The sequence below is a fragment of the Centrocercus urophasianus genome, unplaced genomic scaffold (assembly GCF_019232065.1).
Source record: "Centrocercus urophasianus isolate 14NV4802_14NV808 unplaced genomic scaffold, USGS_Curo_1.0 seq_12, whole genome shotgun sequence".
NCBI lineage: Eukaryota > Metazoa > Chordata > Aves > Galliformes > Phasianidae > Centrocercus > Centrocercus urophasianus.
Genome location: NW_024884364.1, coordinates 20,826,961 through 20,850,070, shown reverse-complemented (window position 1 = coordinate 20,850,070; position 23,110 = coordinate 20,826,961). Strand labels below are relative to the sequence as shown.

Here is a 23,110-nt window from a genome sequence, read left to right as displayed (position 1 = left end):
TGAGAGACGTTTTTATTGTTCATTTCTTTTCAGCATCAAATGGAAGTTCTGTTTCAATTAAAAATTAGTTCATCTAAATCTTATTCACATTTTTTAGATCTTCCACCACCACCTGACCCACCACCTGGTCAGGGTTTAAGGCAGCAAATAGGCCCGGGCCAGCGTGGAGGCTCGGCAGAGAGGAAAGGAAGCTCTCTTGAGAGGCAGCATGCACCCAGCGTAGATGACACAAAGAGCTCCCTGGACCGGCAAGCTAGGACATCACTAGAGTGGCAGCGGCAAACCCAGGAGTGGATAAGCTCTGCAGAACGCCAAGAGGATTTCAGGAAAGCCCAACACAAGCAAGCATTTGGATCAGGTGCGTGTGTGCTGCACCAGCCTAGGCCATGTTTCTTGAAGCTTTTCAGCTGAGGATTTCTGTAGCTGGCAGGAGGCTAAGTTCGCCCTCCATCTCTGCATTCCCGCAGTGCTGGGGCTTGCGACAGAAATTTTTTAGGAAGGCAAGGTGAAGTGGGAGCTTGCAGTCCAAGTTCTTTCCCTCCTGCGACCATTATATCTCATTATAACCTAACTCTGTGCATTTTTTGCATTGTTTTGACAATTAATAGTGTTGTCAAGCATGGTCATGGGAGAAACAGGAACAGTTTCAGGAAGGCAGGGAAGAAGGAAGAGTTTTTTTAGTAGTTTCTATTAGATGTATTTAATTAGACTACAGGGCTGTATTTTCTAGTTCTTTCAACCTAGATCTAAATTGGCACTAGTTGTTTTTGCATATATCTGCAGTAAGGCTGATCCTTCTGAGCTACCGACACTCCTTCCAGCTATATTTGTAATACTGTCTTCTCCTTATTCAAGGCCATGACAAAAGCAACATTCATCTCCTAGACCTAGCAAGATGATGGCACAATCATTCAGCACAGGACCTGCTTTTATTATTGAGTGCTGACTTTATCTTTTAAGGGGATTTCAAGTCTGTAAAAATGTGTAAAGGAGGCAATGCTGAACTGTAGTTTTAGTTCCATGCTATTTGCAGATCACTTCTCTTAGCCTGACTGCAAGTAAAAGCTGCTGTTCCAAGTCCCCTTACTAGGGATTTTCTTTAGTCCACTAATCATATGTTATCCCAGTGCTGATTAAAGTGATACAAGAAGACAATTGCTCAAAGACAATTAAAAAAAAAGTACATGATCTTCCTCTAGGGCTACACCTCTAGTCTGTATGTAGCTCCCCCAGTGACACTAGATGTACTTGTACTATTCTTCTTCCTTCTGACTTTATTCCAATGCTAATTTTCCTAGTTAATTTAGCACACTAATATAAATGACATTCTAAAAAAAATTGCAAACTGCTGGCAAAGCTGTCATGGGGACATGATTTAATGAGTAAAGTCCTCAAAGAAAATAGCACATAGCATATTAAAGCATCCCAGTCTGTTGATTGCCCTGAGCCAAGTATAACATCTTGTACTTGACCTCACTGGACATCATTAGGTTCTCGTGGGCCCACTTTTCAAGCCTGTCCACGTCCCTCTTGATGGCATCCCTCCCTTCTATTGTATCAGCTGCACTGTTCAGCTTGGTGTTGTTAGCAAACTTGCTGAGGGTATACTCACAGATCTCACAGTCTCTGTCATTGAGAAGAATGTTAAAGAACACTGGTCTGAAGTATACCCCCTTGGGGACATCACTTGTGACCAGCCTCCATCTGCACATAGAGCCACTGTCTGCAACACTCTGGCTGTGACCATCCAACCAATTTATCGGAATAGTCTACCTTTCAAATCCATATCTCTCCAATTTAGAGATAAGGATGTAGTGTATGACCATGTCAGAAGTCCAGGAAGACAACACCAGCTGCTCTTCCTTTGTCTACCAATGCTGTCACTCCATCACAGAAAGCTACAAGATTGATTAGGCAAGATCTGCCCTTGGTGAAGCCATTCTGGCTGCCTTGGATCACTTCTTCATCTCACATATGTCTTAACATAGCTTCCAGGAGTATCTGCTCCGTGATCTTCCCAGGCACAGATGTGAGGCTCGCTGATCTACAGTGATCAGGTCTTCCTTTGTCCTCTTCTTAAATATGGGAGTAATGTTTTCCTTTTTCCAGTCACAGCCATAATTTTTAAAATATTGTGGAATAACATAGCAAACACATCAGCCAGTTCCTTCAGGACCCTGGGATTCATGTCATTCTGCTGCACAGACTTGTACACATTCAGCCTGATGAGATGGCTTCAGACTTGCCCTGCTCGTACAGTGGGAGGGACATTGCATCCCCAACCCCCACCTAGAGGTTCAGGGATGTGAGAGGCATGTGGCAGACCTGACTGCCAGTGAAGACTGAGGCAAAGAACTTACTGAGTACCTCAATCTTCTTTGTGTCTGTAGTTGTCATTTCTCCCTTCTCATTTATCAGATGGGATAACTGTCCTTTGCTTATTTCTACTGGCTGAGCAGATCCTTTCTCAGCCATGCCAGTGTCATGCCTCCTCTGCTGATTTCTTGTGCTGGCAGATGGAGAGCTCATGTGATTTCAGAAAGGTCCTTAAAGAGCTGCCAGCTCTGTTCTTTTCCTATGATCCTAAAGGACAGTTTCCCAGAGGATCCCAACCAGTAATTCCTTAAACAGCCAGAATCTTGCTCTCCTGAAGTTCTGGATTCTGTCTGCACTTTGCCAGGTCCATATTTTTTGAGATCAGGAACTCATCCAGGATATGGTCACTACAGCCCAGACTGCCTCCAACTTCAGTGCTTAAAAATTAAAATGATCTTCTCAGCACTGGTGAGCACCAGATCCAGTAACGCTTCACCTCAGGCTACTCTGTCCAATACCTGGACCAGGAAGTTGTCCTCAACAGACTCCAGCAGTCTCCTGGATTGCTTGCAGCCCACCATGTTGCTTCCCCAGCAGACATCCAGGTAGCTAAAATGCTACTTAGCATAATGACAATTTTAACTAGAGTGTGTAAGTTCTAGAAACATACACAAAATATCACAATATATTTAATGCATCTCATTTCTTTGTGAACAAAGATTAAGTATGCTTGTCTGACCTTCTTTACCAGAACTCTTCTCCTTTTCCTCCAGTTTAAGAGTACAAAGAGGAGTTACCTGTTATTCTGTGACACAGAGATTATTAAATTAATAGTAAAATAGTAAATTTCCTATACTGCATGACTTGCATTTATCTGTCTTTACACACACAAAAAAATTGTTTTTGACAATTCCAGTGCCCCACCTGAGTAATGAATTTAGGGCTGGACAGATGACCAGGGTGAATACTTGTCCTTTATGCATTACAGAGGATTGCTGCAGTAGGTGTTATGGTTTTTTCCTGGTGGGGGAGATTCAGTCCTTCACATCTGGTATGTCTTTCTTCCCATCCTAGCTTCATGCATTATAGATTTCTTGCTCTGTGCCCCTTTCTCTGGTAGATTGAAAAAGGATGCTCTTGAATGTGATGTTTATTTATGTTATCAATATTTTTAAAAATTATTTTACTTGTGCTTCATTCCTTTTCCTTTATTAATGAGAGAGAGATTTCTTTCTCACTTTTCAGTAATTTCCAAACAGAGTTTCATTAGTTATCCACTTCCAGAAAATATCTATTTTGCACTTTGGAGGGCTTTATTTGGACCTTGCCAAGCTATGGGTGAAATTCTGAAAGCAAGATTGTTGTTTTGAAGGCAAATTGAAAAATAATGTTGGGAACCAAGATTTCCCGAGATTGCTTTCTGAATAGACAAGATCTCTGAGTTCTTGGTAATGGTTTAACTGTGGAATGCTGCATGTCAAATAAAACATTCTCAGCTACCCTTCTTCAGTAAGTAGTGCTAGATCAGGTTGCAATTGCTTTGATAATATTAGAAGCCTCTTAGTTATCTCGTGGGATATCAAAACATCTTACTACACATGCATACCAAGATTTTGCAGAGGTTGAAATTATAACTTCAGTTTGGCTCAGTTTTTCATAGAGAAAGGCATTGACAGTGTCTCCTCATATTCTTTGCAAGACTGAGGCATGGTACTGCTTTGAGTACTGCTCAATGAAAGTAAGTCTAACCTAAGGACTTCAGACACCTTCATTTCGTGTGCTAGAGTGTTATGAAAATCTTAGCCTTTATTTTATGTCACAAATGTTTATTTTATGGATTGCATTTATTTCTGAGGGCACAACAGATAATTTAACACACCATATGCTCCATAATGATAATGCACTTCATATTTATTCATGGTTATTTTTTTCCTCAACATTTCATTGAACCCAAAGGAGGCCTTATCCTGAATCAACAAAACAGGAAAACAAATCAGTTGACCATATATGTCATCTTCAAACTCTTTTGTAATGCTAGTGACTTTTCCTTCCATCCTCTAAAAATGTATCCAGCTTTCTGCTAAGCTGATTTATGCAGCTTGTTTTATTGCTGCCTTAATGCAAGCTGTTCTGTATTTCAGCCAGCCTTTGGAAATCAGGTTTGCATCTGATTCTGTTGTTAGAGTTTGTATATGAAGATCAGGTAACATAATTTAAGAGGCTTTGGCTGTTAAATGACATTTTACTATGTCTTTTAAGCAATTATTTACATTTAAGCAAGGACAGCACAGTCATAGAACAAAACATTGATAATACCCTCATGTCCTGCAGTGCAAATATTCTGGTTCCTTCGGCAGGACCATAGGGAGATAGTTTGGCAGAGAAGGAAGTTGGGTGTTTGCCCTCTTCTGCAACAGATTTACCTTATGAAAAGATTCTGTTCAATAGGAGAAACATATGGGGAATTCCTGTATCCTACATGCCTGTGTTAGTTGACACAAAGAATTAAACTTGTGTTTCCTCCACAAAGGTAATTTGCATTTCCACCACAAATATGTTCTTATTTAGCATTTCTCTAAGTTAATTGTGTGCCATTATTGCCGCCCTTGCAAAGGCTTTGTTAATGAAAATAAGAGCATATCTATCTTTCTTTCCAACCATCCCCACCTGGTTTTCTTTCTGCAATTCTGTCCTCTTTCAAAGAAGGTGTAATTTTTCCTGTCAGATTCCTTAATAGTAAAAACAATAGAAAATGAGAAATTAAAAGAAAAAAACTTTTATCCCAGTTTCACTTCAAAAACAACATAATAAAAACAACAACAAAAAAAAAACCATTCAAGCAGGAGATACCCACCGATTTCAGAAGAAACAATTTTTCTATTTTTGCTAAGGACATATATTTCAGCTCTTTCTTGCATTGAATGATATTTAGCAATGTCTCCTTCTTAACTCTGAGGCAGCAAAAGTGGATCATATCCAGCAAAGAAAATAGTGCTTCTATTTCAGTGTTAAATCAGTGCTGCTGCTTTGCCTCTTAGGTCAAGATTATTAAAATATCTCCCAAAAACTCTAATCAGATGAGATGTCTCATTTTACTTGATGCTATGTGAATATATTTAGTCTTGTGCTTTATTGAGAATTAATCCTGTTCTTGCAGGCAGTTCATTATAACAGATCTTCACTAAGGAACAGGCAAAATGAATAAAGTAAGCCTTTTGCTTATAATGGAACATGAAACAAGCTGCAGGAAGATTTACTCACCCAAAATACTACAACTACCAATGTTATGTATTATATAGTATGTCTCAGTGTTATTTACAGTCAGTTAAAAAAAATCTTCAGTGTACTTTGCATCGTTAGAAATTACTGAGCTGCTGGAAGCTAATTAAATTAGCTGATATTGCCATTCTTTATCTAAATTGATTGAGGTAACGTTACCATAATTTAAAATAAAGAAAAGGAAAAAGCATATTCTTGTAGGCTTGAAGCAAAAATCTAATCATAGCTGCATTGTTTTGGAAATTGTATGTGCATCTATTTTTATTAAACAATCAGCAATTTGTGATCTATTACTTCATAATGAATCTAGGCTTTTTATAATTAATACAGACTAACACATGAGTTTACACGAAAGCAAGATTAAGCTTATGCTAGTTTCTATGTCTATGAGTACAACACTGAGTTGCATATTTTGTTTGGCAAAATTGTCATGCTATAAAGAAAGACAAAAGACAGGTACCTGAAGACAGGGAATGAATATGATGTCCAGATCAGAATAGTTTGTTTATTCCTAGTGTATTGATTTTGGTTTGTTTTGCTTTTTTTAGAAGAGGCGTTGGTACCATATAGTAAACCCAACTTTCCATCCCCTGGTGGCCACAGCTCTTCAGGAACAGCTTCTTCTAAAGGATCCACCGGACCTAGAAAAGGTGAAGTCTTGCGAGGAGGTCACCAACGCAATGCCAGTGACCTTCTCGATGTAGGCTATGTGGGATCAAACAGTCAAGGACAGTTTACTGGTGAATTATGTAAGTTTATCTCTAGCTACAGTTGAAATTCCCAAACAGAAAAAAAAAAAGACAAATTATAAATCATTGTGAAGAGAGAATTAATTGCAGTGTCATGACCAGGTTAAATTTTAACCTTATTCTTATTGCCTTCTGCAGTATTTTTCCAGCGACAAGTGAAGTTCATATACTCTTTCACTTGTACCAGTTCAGATCTAAGTCACACCAAGAATATCTACTTATTACATCTTTAAACGTGTAATGCTAGTGAGAATAAAAACATTGGCAAAATTGAACAGAGATTCTAACAATTTAGAATTTTCTTTGCAAAGTATAATATATTTGTCATAGAAATGCTACTGGAGACTTTTCTCAGAGGAGTGAATGTGTGAGTGCTAAACTTGCTGGGCAAATTGATGTCAAGGATGTGATGCCTTTTCCTAAGCCTTCTGTTGCTTGTTGCAAAATGTTACGCTCTTCTTGACCATAGATGGAGGTCCTGTTAATGCTGCATGCATGACAGTGGTGCTTGATGCCAAAAGGTTTGAGTCTCTTGCTTAAAGTAACGATCTAAGCTAGCTCAGGCAATGCAGCTGTTGGAACTTCTGCCTCCTATTTGCTGCAATCAAACCTTCTGTAACTACCCACCTACTGTTACTGCCAAGCAGCTTGTAAGAGATTTTGGTGCACAAACCCCAAAATGAGGTATTTCAGATATGATGTTGGTTAAGTGCTGAATTTTAGCATCCATTGATTTTCATCTTAGAAGCAATTAACTCCTTTATCCAAACCTACTGAATATTTATCCTGCACTGCTTTGATATTGACATGGGCTTTGTTTTGTGTGTTTGTTTCTTTGTTTGTTTTTCACATATTACAATCTCTTTCTCTTTCTTTCTCTCTATAGAGTAGTTGAGAAGACACATTGCAAGCTGCTCTGATGGGCCATCAGGGCTGAACTCATGGAAGTGATGACACTAAACAGTGCAATGAACATTTTCTTTATTTATGTACTATTAAAAGAACTGTAAATGCAATGTAAAGACACACAGCCACATATCCCACAGATACTTGTGTTCTTCTCTTTATACACCATCCACCTTAAAATATTCCTTGTCAGGAGTATACAAAAAGAAAAAAAAAAAAAATCACCTTCCAGGATGAAAAGAATTTCCTTCTGTATATAATTTCTTTTGTTGCATTGCTATGCAAATTCACCTTCTTTTTAGCTATGTTCATATTCATGTCTGTTTTTATTGGTCTGTTGTACTATATGTGAATTAATAGGCTGTGGTGCCATATATTAACTTTTAATTGTGTAACTTTTATGTTTAAAGTTTGCACTGCAATTTTATTTGGTGATAAGCACAAAACTCTACTCCTCATGACATGAAGAAAAAAAGAGACTGAATGTGTGAAGAGGGTTTACGTACTGTAAGCTACTTTGGATAATGCTGGATGTAAAGGATTATGTTAGGTGGTTTTCCATTGGGGTGTAGAAATGAGAAAGTGACAGGCAAAAATGATGTCAGTAAAGACATTAGAGACAGATTTAAATCTTTTAAAAGCAGACAACATAGTTGCTCTTCCTATTTAAGAAGGGGTCAGAAGTTGGAAGTTTGAGTTTAAAGAGTGAGTATGAAAATTAACAGTAGCATGAGATGGCCTAGACCCTTTCACTAGAATGATTCCCTTAGTATCTGTTTTTAGCCATCCAATGCCATTAAGTAAAGGTAAAGAAAAGCAAACCTTGCTACAAACAAAAGAAATTAAGGTGTTTCACTAAAGCTGTTTTATATTGCAGTTTTGAAAGAATTATTAATTTCTGCAACCCAAAATGTAAGTCAGAAATTTCCCAGAAGAAACAAACAGTATAAACTCAAGGAATACCTAGTGAGTAGTTAAGGATGCAATCTATTATTAAAACTTATTCAGGCTGCTTCTGAAAAAAACTAAATGTCAGAGTATTTTATTTCATCTTTCCAATACATGTACAGTACAATAGTAAATAGAGCTGCACCACTGAAATTCATGACATTAATTGTTTTGATGCAGTCTAGACAAACCTTTGTGTTTTGTTACCTGAAGTCTGTGAGAGCTGAAGCTGATTTCACTAAATTTTTAGTGTTTAGAAGGACGTAACAGTCAAATTATTGTTTTAGGAATATTTTCTGCGATGCAATACATTCAAAAAGTTGGATACAAGCAAAGAAAATCCTTGAACTGTTTTTTTAGTGAGTGGCTTCATACCCTACTATAATGAGGAAATAATGCATGTTTATACTCTTTTTGAATAAACCAAAGTCTGTAAGTGGACATTAATGACAACATTCTGTCTCTTCATTAGTTTTCATTACTATGTTCAAATCTTCTGTACCTCTCAAATCTCAATGACTGAATTGTCAAACTTTTCTTAGAATGTTGTAAATAGGTATCACCCTCATTTGCTTAATTTCAATTTTGCATCCTATAGCTTATTTCTGTTAGTCTATTTCTGACCATGAGCATTTTTCCATTTGAATACCCTTTTCATATAATCAGTCTATGTTGTTTTATATATTGCCTTGGAGCTCACCAGTATTAAGGACACTTTTAGTAATGGCAGAATTTTAGAAGAGTGAATTTCAATGCTAAATATGTGTTGCTTTTCATGTCATTAACTCATTCCATGATAAGATAAAACACGACAGCCATCAGCTATAACTCAGCACTATCAAATATTAAAAAAATCATAGTTAACTTCCTTAAGGTCAAGACTGTTATTTAGCAGGTTACGAAAAGAGTTGAGAGAAATGAATGCATTTATCTATATAACAATGAGTATATGTAATTTACCTGCTTGTTTAATCACTATAGTTAAAACCATTATTTAAAAATGTGCAAAAATGTTCAAGCAAGACAAAGAAGGCATCATACATACACATGTATGTTTTCTTTACTTTGTTATTATCATATGAAGAGAAGATTATTCAGGGTGCAATTCAAACTGAATTCTCTGAAAAAAAGTGTTTAACTAGTCACCAAGGGAATAGTTCTCTTAATTTGAAAGCTTGTGCTGAGCTTTGGTGGAACACCTTACTCACTATATCCTATTTAAAATTCAGTATCATTAGAAGTCGATGAAGCCATTCCAATTACTTTCAAATATGTGTTTTATCTCTTCTACTGGAAAGTAAATGTGTGTCAGTAATAAAGCTGTGCAGTACCATGATATTCACTAACTTGTCCATCTGCTTCTGTACATTTTTGTTCATTAATAATTTGCTTACAATATTACATAAAGTGTTGTTGTGTATCGCAAAGTGTCTCCATTATCTTACAGGTGATGTCTCTTCTTTCTTTTCTCTCTTTTCTATACAGTGTACTTCCAATGAACCACAGTACATATTTTTTAAAATGCCATTTAATTTACTATTTTAAAAGAAGAATTCTTCTTTTTTTAAAAAAATGGAAAACATTTATTGTGAATAATGTGTTTAAAGAAAAGGGATGTTGTGGCAGCACTTAGAATTGTTTTTTAATTTGTTTTTTTAAAAAATATTTATTGGCTACAGTTTGTTCACGAAAAAGTATGACCTCTTAATGTGTTTCATTGGTATTGTTAGTGCAGCAAAGTTTAATTGGCATAAAAAGTTGGTTAATAGTCCTGTTGAAGTGTGTATTGTATATTTACTGGGGAAAAAAAATAAAACATACTCACATTTCAAATCTATGTTAAAATATCTTGAGTAAGGAGTCAATATGTGAAAATCCAAACTGGTAACAATCAGGCAATAATAACATAGACTGAACTATAATCATCACTGTCCACTTACAGGTAACAAGGATCATTTTATACCCTTCTTTTTGAACTGTGTTAATAGCTGTCTTATAAATAGCTCAATGGGTAACATCATCTGCCATAGGGATTTCTCATGAAGCTCCTCTCCACGTTGGGAATAGTTGTACCAATGTAATTACACTGATACAGCTATTCTAGTGATACATACTATGTCAGTGTACAGTAAGGGCTGCAAACATATGGTGTACCTTGCTTAAAGCCCATAATCTAGTATATATATGCATGTGTTCAGTAGTTGAGCACCCCCTGACCTGGGGGGTTTTGTACTGGTGGAGCTACTGCCAACCCAGAATAGGGTATCCCCAGGATGTGCATAGATGCTACATCAAATTTTCTCAATCTTTGCTTGACCATATGCTCAATTTTAAATGTGGGAGGGCTGAAGAATTGGTTAATAAATTATTCCATGTACTTCAGTGGTGTATTGCTGCCATACCAGTGATGCAAACAGACATTTATTTTTTGTTATTTAATGTTTCTCAAGTCCTTATCCAGGTCAGTTAACCTTTTGATTAAATTTTTGCTCTCACCTGAAATACCACTGAAACAGTGTTCCCTGGGGAAGGAAAAAAAAAAAAAGCATGGAATATTTTAAGTATATTGATTTAACAATAAGCCAATGTAAAAGGAAGACATGACTGTTTAAATAATACTATGCTGGCTTATGCATTGCCAGTCAGGAAAAAAGATGTGTTCTAAGGTTGGGAAAGAGTCCTCACAGTTGACAGAGGAAAGATGCTCAGGTTGGGGGAGATTCTGGTAGGAACTTTTTAAAATACAGGCAACTCTTTTTCTACAATTTGTGCACTTTTTTTTAATTATTATTAGCTTGTTTTTATGACTGATGATCTTTAGGAAATTTAGCGGGGGGAGATAGAAAGAAAAAAATGTTGGCTAGCAAGCAGTTTTTGCCATCAAGACTCTGCACGCATTGCACAGAAGAGTGGCATCCAACCACTTTGCTCTTTCTACTTTATGTCCCAGCTTTTGTTAGATGAGCCTCTCACTCTGCCAACTGCTTCCAAACCGAAAATAATAGCTATGGCTTAAAGATACCTGGTGGGTATCTGTGCCTGTGTGCTATGAATGTGGACAGTTACTGGGTGTGTGGGGAGAGCTATCTCTGAGCTCTGGCACTGGTGTGAGAACTATCTTACTCTCTGCCTCTATTTGACTGTGCAGCTACATCCAGGAAAACCTCAGCTCTAGTTGTCTATAGCATGCCACAGTATAGCAGTGTCTTTTCTAGTTTGTGACTCCTCATTCAGTCTATTACAGACCATCCTCAATTCAATGCCTGCCTCTCACCACGTGATCCAAGAACTGAAATTGCATATGCTGACATTTAGGCCACTGAGGTTGTTGTTGCAATCTATGCAGCAGAATGAAAAACAACAACAAACCTTGTCACTTCAACATGAACCTTTTAAAACAATCCTCAAAAAAATCGTAGAAAACAAAGCATTTGAGATGTACGTGTTTGGTTTTGCTTTGATTCTATTTCATTTTCTTGGGTATCTTTTCTTAGCTACCATCAGACTTTCTTTCACACAAGCTGCTAAACTCTCCCTCCCCCATTCTCTAGCATTGAATAAGTTATGACATTAGAGAATACTTACATTTGTGTAATTTCTGTGTTACAACTATCAACAGCAAGGTCCACAGTTGCATTCACTTCAATTGGTCAAAGTCAGATGGGGAATTAAATGTTTGGGATTTTTTTTCTAAAAAGGCCTGCAGCTATTTGTGCCGATATTTGCTCCCCATTTGTGCTGATCACTGCACCTTTTGCCTTCAAGGATGCCATTAGTAATTCTTGTTTGCGTTCAAAAGCAGGAATCCATTGTGCAGCACTTGGAGAGCCACTCGGATGCAGGTAAAAAATATAACAGCTTGAGCAAGTGCTAATTAGAGCCAATTAAACTTAATTGACCTCCTTTGGCAGAAAAATGTAGAATAGAACTTGCTCTGTCCTTGCAAAATAGAGATCTTGCTCTAAGCATGAGTGTGAGGCTCAGTTTCATGTATCAGGCTGTAGCAATTACATGTGTATAACAACCAGGAGGAGGCTCGCTCCTTTTTTTTTCTAATAACTTAGATCTGCTCTATCAAGGTACTGCAATAAAAGTAAGATTTCTGGTTCACTCTATTTAAAAGCCTAATTTTTACAGAGCAAATGAGCATCCCAAGATACTAATGCTAATCTCTAGGAATGAATTGGCAGAAAAGTACAGGATTTCTTTAGTAGGTAAGTAATGGCGTGAGCACAAAGAAGAGATTCAGGTTGGAAACAGCTCTGCTGAGAGGCTGTATCTGTGCTAAGCAGTAGGTGCATGCCACAGTGTGCCTGGATCAGTGCCTTGTGCATCTGCCTACAGTTCAGCACAGCTCCTGCTATGCCTTCCCTTGAAGTGTCCTTCTAAGGACTTCTACTGGGAGAATTCTCACCAGACCCACCCGAGGTTGTGGTGCTGTTGGGCTGGGCTAACGGGGAGCACGTGTGCACCACTGCCATGGGTGTCAGAGTGTAGCCAGAGGTATCAAAAGAAACGTGAGAAGAGAGGGACAATGAAGGGTGGGAAATGTAAAATTGTATGAATTCAAAGGCATGGTAAGTGCTAAACAACCGAACTCTATGAAAGGCCCGTATCCAGCTTCAGTGGATGCATTTTGCTGGTGTCATTACTTATTTATTTTTCTTAATCAGGAACTGAATGCAACTGATTTTGCTGCTGACTTGGCCTTACTATTAACAGCAATAAAGGTGTTAGTCAGGTGGGGACTTCGATGTGACCAATAGCATCACTCTTGCTTCAGGGAATGTTCTTGTGCTGGCTTGTTAATGAATTTCTTTCCTAATGAGTATCATTAAAAACCCTTTGATTAGCTATTTGTGTGAATGCCCTTCCTTTTTCCTCTGAGCTGCTACTAGCACAAGTGGTAGCAGGATTTTGCCCTAGGCAGAAAGCATGCAGCTGTATTCCTTTCCTCATGAATACAACTCTAAGGTGAACTGCAGTAGGAGAAGGGGGAGGGGGGAGGGAATAAAAATAAACGTTCACAGATGAGTTGAAGTTGCTATCTACATATGTACGACCTGAGCAGGCACTAACATTCAGATGAGGCTGCCATTAGGGAAATGAAGAGCAATAGGTAGCAATGGCGAAACATGTAATAATAATTTGCATACACCCCGAGAGCCAACAGGCAAAGAAACAAATAAAGCTGTAACCTGCGGAAAGGCAGTGCCAGAGAACAAATGGACCGCAACAAGCAAACAAAAAATGCTATTTCATAAAATGCAGCAAAAAGCCTGGAAAATAAAATTAAAACCAAAACAAGGCATTTCACATCCCAGACCCCTTAATGAGATATTGATGGCATAGAAATTGCCTACATCTATGCAAGACAAAAGAAAGTCTGAGAAGCACAAAAACAATTAGGAAAGAGATTTGGTTTAATAGAAAGAGATGTGTCATAGCAGAGTACAATTAATCACCAACTGCTTGAAATGCTTTCTTCTCCTGAGCTGTTGTAGGCCTTTCTTTGTCCCTTCTCATCTTAAAATGACAGTCACTTGATCTAGTTTGTATTTAAAATGAATATCTCCCTTCTTTTTCCTTCTCCAGTCCCCAAGTCCACAGAATTACAGATTCTGATACACAAATACTTTCCATTTGCACTCCTGGCACAAGCTTAAAGCTAGCTGCAGCCTACCCAACCCCATCTTCCTTATTCTCTTTTTCCCCAACAGGCAGTGAGCTTATCTGCATATTTTCTGTCTTGTTGTTAGGCATACGATGAAGCTTTTCTATTTTTGTCTTTCTCTGCCGAGGAAGCTGTCTCAGAAGCATCAGACTTACAGATTTCTACAGGTTCATTTTTATGTTTGATCTGTATAGAATTTGAGGTTTAAAATAGGTCACTGGGTGCCTCTAGAGCATTTCTAAGGAAGTGAGAGCCATTGCTGAATCTAGATTTGAGTGTTTTAACCCTGCACACTGAGCCTGAGAAACTCAGGGTGGATGGTTGCACTTGCAGGACTAAGGCCAAGTGTAGTAGTTAGTGTCTTTTGTGCTATGGGTGGGTCTTTGACTCAATGTGCACGTTTTAGTAGTAGCAAAGGAATGTGCCTTACAACTTGTGAACAAATATGTAACTCTAAATAGTGACAGCCTGAAAGTAAGTTTTGGGTCTGGTGAAATCAGTGATAAAACTTTATCCTTTTCTTTAATAAAAATAAAGTATTAGATCTGCTGGGGTAATCTCTGTAGTGCAGTAGCAGATCTTAGCACTTCCAAAGACCAGATTTCTGTTTTGTGTACTGTACAGCCCTGGGACATTTAAACCTATTCTGATTTTGTGTATATGTATATATATATATATTTTTTTTTTTTTACATGAATATTAGAGTATATAAGACCCGTGTCCAAACAGAAAGCTTTGAAATTTTGCCTGTCATCATTCATATGGGCTTTTGGGACTCTGGAGAGTTAGAATCATGGAATGACTTTGGTTGGATGGGACATCAAAGATCATCTAGTTCCAACCCCTTACAGTGGGCAGGGTTATCAGTCACTAAACCAGGCCCTAAATCAGGATGCTCAGTTACTCAAATTCAAAGTGTTTTCACAAGCACAAAGAATACTGAAAAAAACACCTGAACTCTCTTTCCATATTTCTGTATTCTTTTTGGTCTTGTACAGGCCCATTAGTGTAAGTAGACAACAGTTTCAGCTTTTTGTTGCCAATGTATTGCACTTCTGATTTCACTGGGGGATTTAGGAGCCATGACTTTCATAGATGTTAATTAGAAGCTAGAAATTAATGGAAAAAGCACCAGACCTCTGAGTTCTGCTAAGTAGCAAGCTTTATACTTTAGCTGAGAGTAAAACATTTCAGTACTTGTCCAGCTAGCTTTTCATTAACTAATTTCATCATATAACTATAACATTTGGTAATATCCCCCAGCCATCAAGGTGATGAAACTTCTCCTTAAAACTGAATTGCTTTAATCAGGAACTTATAGGTGGATAAATAAATGGAATTTGTGGGACAAGGTTTATTCCTACTTGGTTTTCTAGCAACAGCAGCACGGTTTCAAAAAAAAAAAAAAAAAAAAGTGCTAACAAAAGCCAGGCAAATTCAGCATCCTTCAGTAAGCACTTGAAGTTGCTATTTTTCCAGCCAGTTCTGTAGCATACTGCGGATCAGCTGATATACAGAAATACTTTTTACCACTGCCTTTTTTTCCTTTAGATTTGGATAAATGCAAGTAGCTGTCTCAGAAAAAAATGAGATTTTATTTTAAAAAACAAAGAAAAAACGAACCCTCAACAAAAAATAACATTAATAACCAATGTTAAGTACCAGATAATGTGGGGCTGTTTTCAGAGCAGGCCTCTGACCATCAATATTAGGATGTATCAGTAAATTGATTATAGTTCGTACACTGTTCCTACCGCTGACAATAATAGTGACAGAATGCTTTTAATTGGTCCCAAGGAACTAAAATGAAGCAAAACGCTCCCCCTTTTTTTATGGTGAACATTGCTTTTCTCTCTCAAAAACTCAATATTATCATCATAGTCTTAAGGGTGTTCTGAAGCGTCTTGTGTTCTTCACTGACTTAAATCCATTTATTAAATTGAGTGTTATTGAGCATGAGGCTGACATTTGGTGATTCTCACGCAGTTTCTAATAGCTGCAGGGTGCTCATTTTTGGAAGCAGTTTTATGATGCTACAGAGTGTCTTCTTTGCTTTTGCTGGCACATATCATGCCATACAGCTGAAGCAGAGCTGTCAGGACAGCATGTCTCTATTTAGCAGACCATTGTTTGTCATCGAACTCAGTATTCTTGGAGTTTTTTCAGCAATTGCATTGTTGCCAGTGGTAAAATTTCAAAGCTTCATAAATAGCTGTGCATAGGCAGATTAATCCAGCTGGCAAACTATCTACTCTTAAGATTTTTGTAAAAGTCATCAAGTAGGGAGCCAATAATTTTCACTCTCTGATGAAGTCTTCATTATGGAGCATCTGAAACCTTGTTATAATATGAATGACTTTGACATTATAACTGCAGCTATGTGCTTGCACTTCTAATAACACTCATACAATGGAAACTGAGCACCACAAAAAGCCTCTGAAAGCTGAGCAAATTAATTTTCCACTGTGTTCATACAACATACAGGTATAGTAAGGGTCTCTCATGTTATTTACAATGTATTTGTCATATTCTTCTTATTTTAATTCCCTGGTATATAAACCTGTCGAATGTCAACATTTGTAACAATCAGCTTTCAGTAAACATAATCTACAGAGATGTGACTTGTGCAGGATGTGAAAAGAGTAGGTCACTCCATAATGAACAAGTGTGAAGGGAGGATAAGTTAGCTCAAAACACTTTGTATTTGTTAGATTTAATTTAAGGTTTTGACTGTGCAGATTCAGAAACAATTGCCACAGATGGTCAGGCATATTAGGAAGAAGTACAATAAATAATAAGGCTACTGTGCTATAATGGTATCATAACATCTGAAACAGCCATGGTAGCTGTTGTTTTACCATTTTTCAGTATTGATTTTATTACTCTGAAATGAAATTATTACAGCTTTGACCTGCTAGTGGATCCTCTGATATTGAAGCAGCACTAATAACATATTTGGTTTTTTTTTTTGTTGTTTTTCTTTGTTCCTCTTCTTTTTTTTCCCTTTGTCCCTTCCCCTGCAATAGACAGGTTCATCATAATTGAGGTGTGGTTCATCATCTACATAATCATGCTGATAAAGTGCTCCTGGATGGCTGTGTTGAACAGAAGCCAGGGTGAATTCAATGGAAACATTCTTTTTAGACAATGCTTATAAAAGAAAATATCTTTCCCTTTTTCATTTTGAACTTTTTTTTTTCAGTACTCATAGCTTTCCAGGAAGAAGTTTCTTTTTCAGAACAAAACAAATGAATATTTCCTTAAGAGAACCTTTTGATAGAGGCATTAATTCACTACCAGACAGGGTTTGATCCTTATCCTTTCTTACACATGGAGTACTATCTTAATCCAACAGTCCAAAGAAGAAATGAATACAATATCTATACCATGTTGCTCATCCAAGTTGCTTGGACTTTCTTTATTTATGTCATTCATTTTTCACATAACTACTCTTAAATTTCTTGTCCTACAGTCTGCCCTCTGACATTTGTAATTCATCTTTATTTTAGTACTATTTTCACGGATGGCATGAGAAAACAGCATCAAGTTATGCCAGGAGATATTTAGATTGGATATTAGCATTAATTTCTTTCTGGAAAGGGTAGTTAGGCACTGGAATAGGCTGCTCAGCAGAGTCACCAGAGTTATTTAAGAGATGTGTGGACGTGTAGTTTAGTGGTGGATTTGGTCGTGTTAGGTCAGATTTGATTTTATCAGTCTTTTTTCCAAACTAAGTGATTCTATGATTCACTATTTGTGATTTTCTAATCCTCAGTGTATGGGAACTACTGAGTCATGGCCTGAACCTCTGATTGATCACCTGAAGCGAGCCATGAGCCAGCCAGAGGAACACAGGTGAAGGCAATTCATCTGTACTGCCGGAAGGGGTGGAGCCTGGCTGCACCCCTCCTAGACCTATTTAAGAGCTGGCTACCAGTGGGGAAGGATCTTGTCTGGAGATCCTTCCTTCTGGTGTTTTGTGGTGAGCCCAGCATAAGGGTAAGCCTTCCATTTATTCTCTCTTGTTATCCTTGTCCACTTTGCCTAACTCTCTTGTTTATTTTGTGATTGTAACATCTTGATATCCATTGATTATACATATGTACATGTTAATACAACTGTTGCTGTTTTTACAGGCTTATCTTGGGTGTATGACTAGATGTTTCATGCTTGCATGACATGAAAAAATCTGACCAAATAAAATTCAAACTCAGATTTCTCACATTTCCTATACAAGCCTAACTCCCTCCATGACGTACTGTGCTTACTGATATGTGATGTGGATTTAAAATGTTTAATATTTTCTCTTCCAAATTTTTCCTTCAACTGCAGAAGTTATTGATGTGGATTACATCTGGAAACTCAATAAACAACTTCAGAATCTCTAAGCTTGCATCCACTTTGCCAGCTAGAAATTTAGAATGGCTTCAGTTCAAAACAACTAGTTAGGGAGAGTCATTCAGCTACAGTCATAAATCATCATACAACCTGGCATTGACAAATTAGTCTTGGCCTAGATTATCCAGAAGCTTTGCAAGAAATCTGGCTTGAGTAAGGCTGTAACATTAACAGCAGGCATCCTGGGATATGCTTTCAAACTTGTGGATGGAGATGGATATGTAAACAATATGCTTTGTGGGCAAATTTCCAGGAAAATCTATTGAAGTTTTAAATTTGTCTTTGATTACTTTTCCCAGAATTTTTTTTTTTTTGCACTTCAGTCACTGTCTTTGTTGTCCAAATGCATGTCAGTAAGGTGGATCTAGGATGATAATCAGACTCATCTGTCAGCAGTGCTATGAGAAACATAAAAGGCCAGTTGCAGTGTTTAGTACACAAAACATTGCTGTTAAAGGCTATCCTGCTCATCAAACTTTGTTGAAAATGATAAGGCTTTCCAGTGGTAGTTTAGACTAGTAGTTGGAAAACATTTCTAATTGAGCTCCAAGGCTGTGTAGCTGACACATATGGTAAATCTCCACAGAGACTATGAAAATAGGCTGAGAATTAATGAGCTTCTCATATCAAGATTGATGCCCCTTGAATATGTCTCCTCTATGTTCTGAGTCTCCTCTATCTCTCTGCTCCTCCACCGCTGTTTTATCCACTCCTTTTTCCAAATTCCTTATCTTATAAACAGTCATCAAAGCACTTTTCTGTGCATATGTGTATGTATGATAGAGCTTAAAATAAACTGTGCAAGCAGACATTCCAATATTTTAATCTGCCAGCAAGAGATTGGCATAAATAGAGGAGTGGAGGGGCCAGTAAGTTATTCTATTAAAATAAATGGCACCAACTTTGAAAACAATAACACGTTTCTTGTTAATTAGTATCAATGAAATGCTATCTAAACATTTTAATGTTTCTATTAGCTGCTACTCTTTGTCTTTATATAGCAGCTTTTCCTCAGATTCTTTACTCCACCTTCCTTCTTTTTCGAACAAGTCTTTCTGCTATTCCCATTCTGTCTTCTCTCTTATATTCTTTTCCTCTGCTTCGTTTAGGATTTCCAATTCTCATGCTACCCCACAACACCAGTCTTTCCACTGTATAATTTTCCAAGATCATGCTTTCCTCCATCTGCATTGCTAATATGAAATTCACTACTTTAAATATGTCTTTCTAATGTGTAAATTGCAAAATTTCTGAGCATAGATATGGCAAAGTAGATGTCTCCAGAAAAATGAGTAGAATCAAATTTACTTGACTGCTTAAGTGTACCTGATTCCTACTCGTTACTAAATGTGAAAGGATCTTCTACACCTGTTTGTATGATTATTGCCATCAGAGGGGAATTAATGATTTTCTACAAATATACTGGCTCTTAAAGAAAGTACTGAAGGATAACATCAATCCTTTTGCACAATGAGGAGCAGAGGAAGCTGGTAATACCTATTTCTTATTGCAATCTCCATGTTGCTGCTACGGATAGATTTAAAACTGCTTACAGGCCTACTGGCTGGGTACTGTGAGTACAGTAAAATATTGTTCTTTTTCCTTATTAAAGTACTATGAGTCCAGTTTGACATAAAATCCATAAAACATATGGATTTGGGGAGCTCTGAATCATTAATTACACAATGGCTTGTTTGTGGAATAAATATTAGGGAAAGATGAAGTAGAAATTAAATATAATTGAAAAGAATGTGAATTTTTACAGAGATAATACTCCCTGCAAGTATGGTTTAGTCTACTGGTTTAACTGTGAAGCAGAACAGAATAGAATCATATTTTGATCCCTGTGATTTTAACTGCAGTCAAAACTGATGTTCTTGTCTCCTGGCAAGATTTTTGTTTTGCTTTGTTGTTTTTTCTTTCTTTTGAATTGAGAATCAGAAGGCAGATAGATCACACTCATTTTAGGTTCACAGCCTTTATTTTGGTTGGGGATCATGCCACACTTGGGTCCCTGAGATCATCACGCTCACAAGCAGGTCCATGCAGGGAACAGAAATGGGGAAACCTCCAGAGATTTAGCTGTGCTCCTATACACTGACTGCTTGGGGTTTATCTGAGCATAGGGGAAGTCAGTCTGAGCTTTGCTGTGTCCCTCATAACACCGTGACAGCAAATGCCAGAGGGATGATTTGGGTTTTCCTACACCACCTTGAGAAGATGAAGAGTTGCTGTGGTTTGCCTAGAAAGAAGCAGCTTTTCTCAGTTAGCTTCTCAGTGTCTTTTGCCTCTGTCTGTAAGGCTGGCTATGGCAGAAATAGTTTGAAGCAGATTCTCCTTTTCATGTAACACTGCTTACAGAGGCCACTTTAGTAAATCTGTAAAGTGAGAATGTGAGGAAGGTACTGGCTGGTGGGGCCTTGAGAGACTGGGATTGGACACAAGGAAACTGTTTGGCTCTCTCTTTGTTCTCCACGACCAAATATTCCTTCCCTTCCCTTTCCTCTTCCAGTGTTTCTCCTTTCTGATTTCTGTGTTTTTGAGAGCTTACTGAAATTTCTGGAATTTTTTTCTTTTTCCTACTCATTTTCAATGCTTGAATGCTGTACCTGCTTGCAGAGATTAACAACATTTTAAAAAAAAATCTCTGTATAGAAGTAGCCACATTCTCATTTTCCTTCCTTTGCATGAAATTATGGTTTCTGGAACAACAAAATTGGACTGACAATATCTGGAGCTCCCTTGTCCTCTGGCACCACTAGCTGAGAGTACAGACACTTCACAAGGAAGTCTCCATTTTCTTGAAGTACTGAAATAATCTCCTAAAATACTACATCTGAATATACAGGAAGATTATATGTAAATATGTAGAAAGGCTTGTTTTGTCTGTTTTGTTTAGATAGCTGCACTAGCTGAAGTTGACAGATAGACAAATTTGTTGCTGATACTAGGTTTTATGCCAAAATCTTTCATTCTAGCACTTCTGAAAAGCTCAAACAACTCTTTGTATGTATATATTGCAAACTGATTGTCAAGTGTTTACTATAAGCACTGAACTAGTGAAATGACAAGTTATTTCATAGTGCAGACTGCAGACTAGTAGTCTTGTATGCAAAGCTAGCAATGTTACAGAAGTAGCCATCATATAGATATAACATCTCTTACCAATGATTGAACACTGATCATCAAAATGATGACATCTAGCATCCATGCTTATTTGTCTTTGAGGTTATCATGACCAAGCACAGACAATTACACCAAATTAATTGCACTGTTCAGTGTTGAGGACAAGGATTATCCTGAATCTTTCCCACAAATTTCTGTCAAGGCTATATGGTGTATTTGTGCATACTCATAAAGATAAATGAAAATGTGACATCCTTTTAGGTTAGCAAATAAGTTGTATTACTAAAAATTTATAACAAGTCTGGATAATATACAAATACAGAAGCAATTCACAAAGATTCACAGTCAGATGGATAAAGTAAGCAGTAAACACTGTTCCTCTCAGTTGCTGCATTATCAAGACTATAACTAATGAAAACATGTTGAAAGGAGTCCACAAAATCAGAATAGGATTTATATTTTGTTGATAATCATAGAAGCAGGTTTTGTGAACCAATAAAGCAATTCCACAAATGTGTGAATTATAGAATTATCTGCTAAATGAAAAAATAAGTGCAAGATCTTTGAGCGACATTATGCTTGGTGTCATTGTCTGATAAACTTGTTTTAAAATGTAAAAGGATTAAAAATGATCATTACTTAAGGTAGGATTAGTAATAAATAAGCAAAAGCTTTTTTGCTAAAGTCCTAGGTGAACAATGGCACTTGAAAATGAAACACTGGCAAAATGCCTGTATCCTCTGGGAAAAGCCCCAAGAGCCAGCAGTTTCTTTTTGCAAGCAAACAGCCTACAGAACACAAATGTCTTCCCAATCCATTAAGAACATCTCAACAGGGTACAGTTTTTGTGTATTTTAGTGATTACTTGTTTAATCATAAGTAATGGTTAAATTCACAGAGGCAAACACAGAGATTGTATGTTTTTTTCTGTTTGCTCTTTGAGGGTTGTATCTTGACATCTAAACTCATTTTTTCCCTCATCTGTGTATATGTTTTTTTTAAAAAAAAAAAAAAATTTCCTCTCCAAATGTACCTCACAAACATGAAAAGATTGAAGTGTGACCATAGATTAAAAAAAAAATCAAAAATGTGTGAGAAAAATCACTTTTTATAAATATGTCATACTGGAAACACACAAATTCCAGCATACATACACATAGCAGGATTCTCTTATCACAGTATTAATAGGAAAATAAGCTCAAGAAACTTGTTTTCTTCATAAGCATAAGAAGCTATCTGTGTGAATGGGGAAGGGATATCCACATGAAAATAAATACAACTCCAAATTCAGCATTTCATATCTGAAATGTAAATAAGTTGCTTATTCTATATTGTTTTGTTAAGCATAACTTGGACTGTGACTTGCATCCATATTTCAGGTTAGTTACTTTTTTTGTTGTTCAGGAGAGAGCTTCATAAAACTGTTTGATTAATTATTCAGGAAAATGGCTAGAGGACTTTTTATCCCACTTTTTAAAGGAAAACTCAAGCTGCAGATTGCTAGCATGTGTTAAGCCATTGTACAGTGAGTATCTAGAGTGTTCCAATATGGCAGAACAAACAACCATGCCTCACCAGAAAATGTATGCTAATGGTTCTTATAGCCACCTGATATAAGGCATCAATTACACACATCTACCCATCCTGTAATTTACAGCTTACAAAAAAAAAAAAAAAAAAAAAAAAAAAAAACCAAGCATATTTGAGAATGTGA

General features: G+C 37.1%; 1 protein-coding gene across 2 annotated transcripts in view; it reads left to right on the top strand.

Moving 5' to 3' along the window:
• Positions 1 to 8,651, top strand: part of ROBO2 (roundabout guidance receptor 2) — a 400,096-nt gene extending 391,445 nt beyond the window's left edge. Inside the window, exons 24-26 of one of the 2 annotated variants that reach the window (XM_042810549.1) lie at positions 98 to 358; positions 6,144 to 6,344; positions 7,231 to 8,651. In XM_042810549.1, coding sequence (XP_042666483.1) covers positions 98 to 358; positions 6,144 to 6,344; positions 7,231 to 7,232 — 464 coding nt within the window. In that variant the 3' untranslated portion in view covers positions 7,233 to 8,651. The remainder of the gene's footprint in view (positions 1 to 97; positions 359 to 6,143; positions 6,345 to 7,230) is intronic. The other variant, XM_042810548.1, reaches the window with a different exon arrangement.
• The last annotated feature ends 14,459 nt before the right edge of the window (positions 8,652 to 23,110 follow it).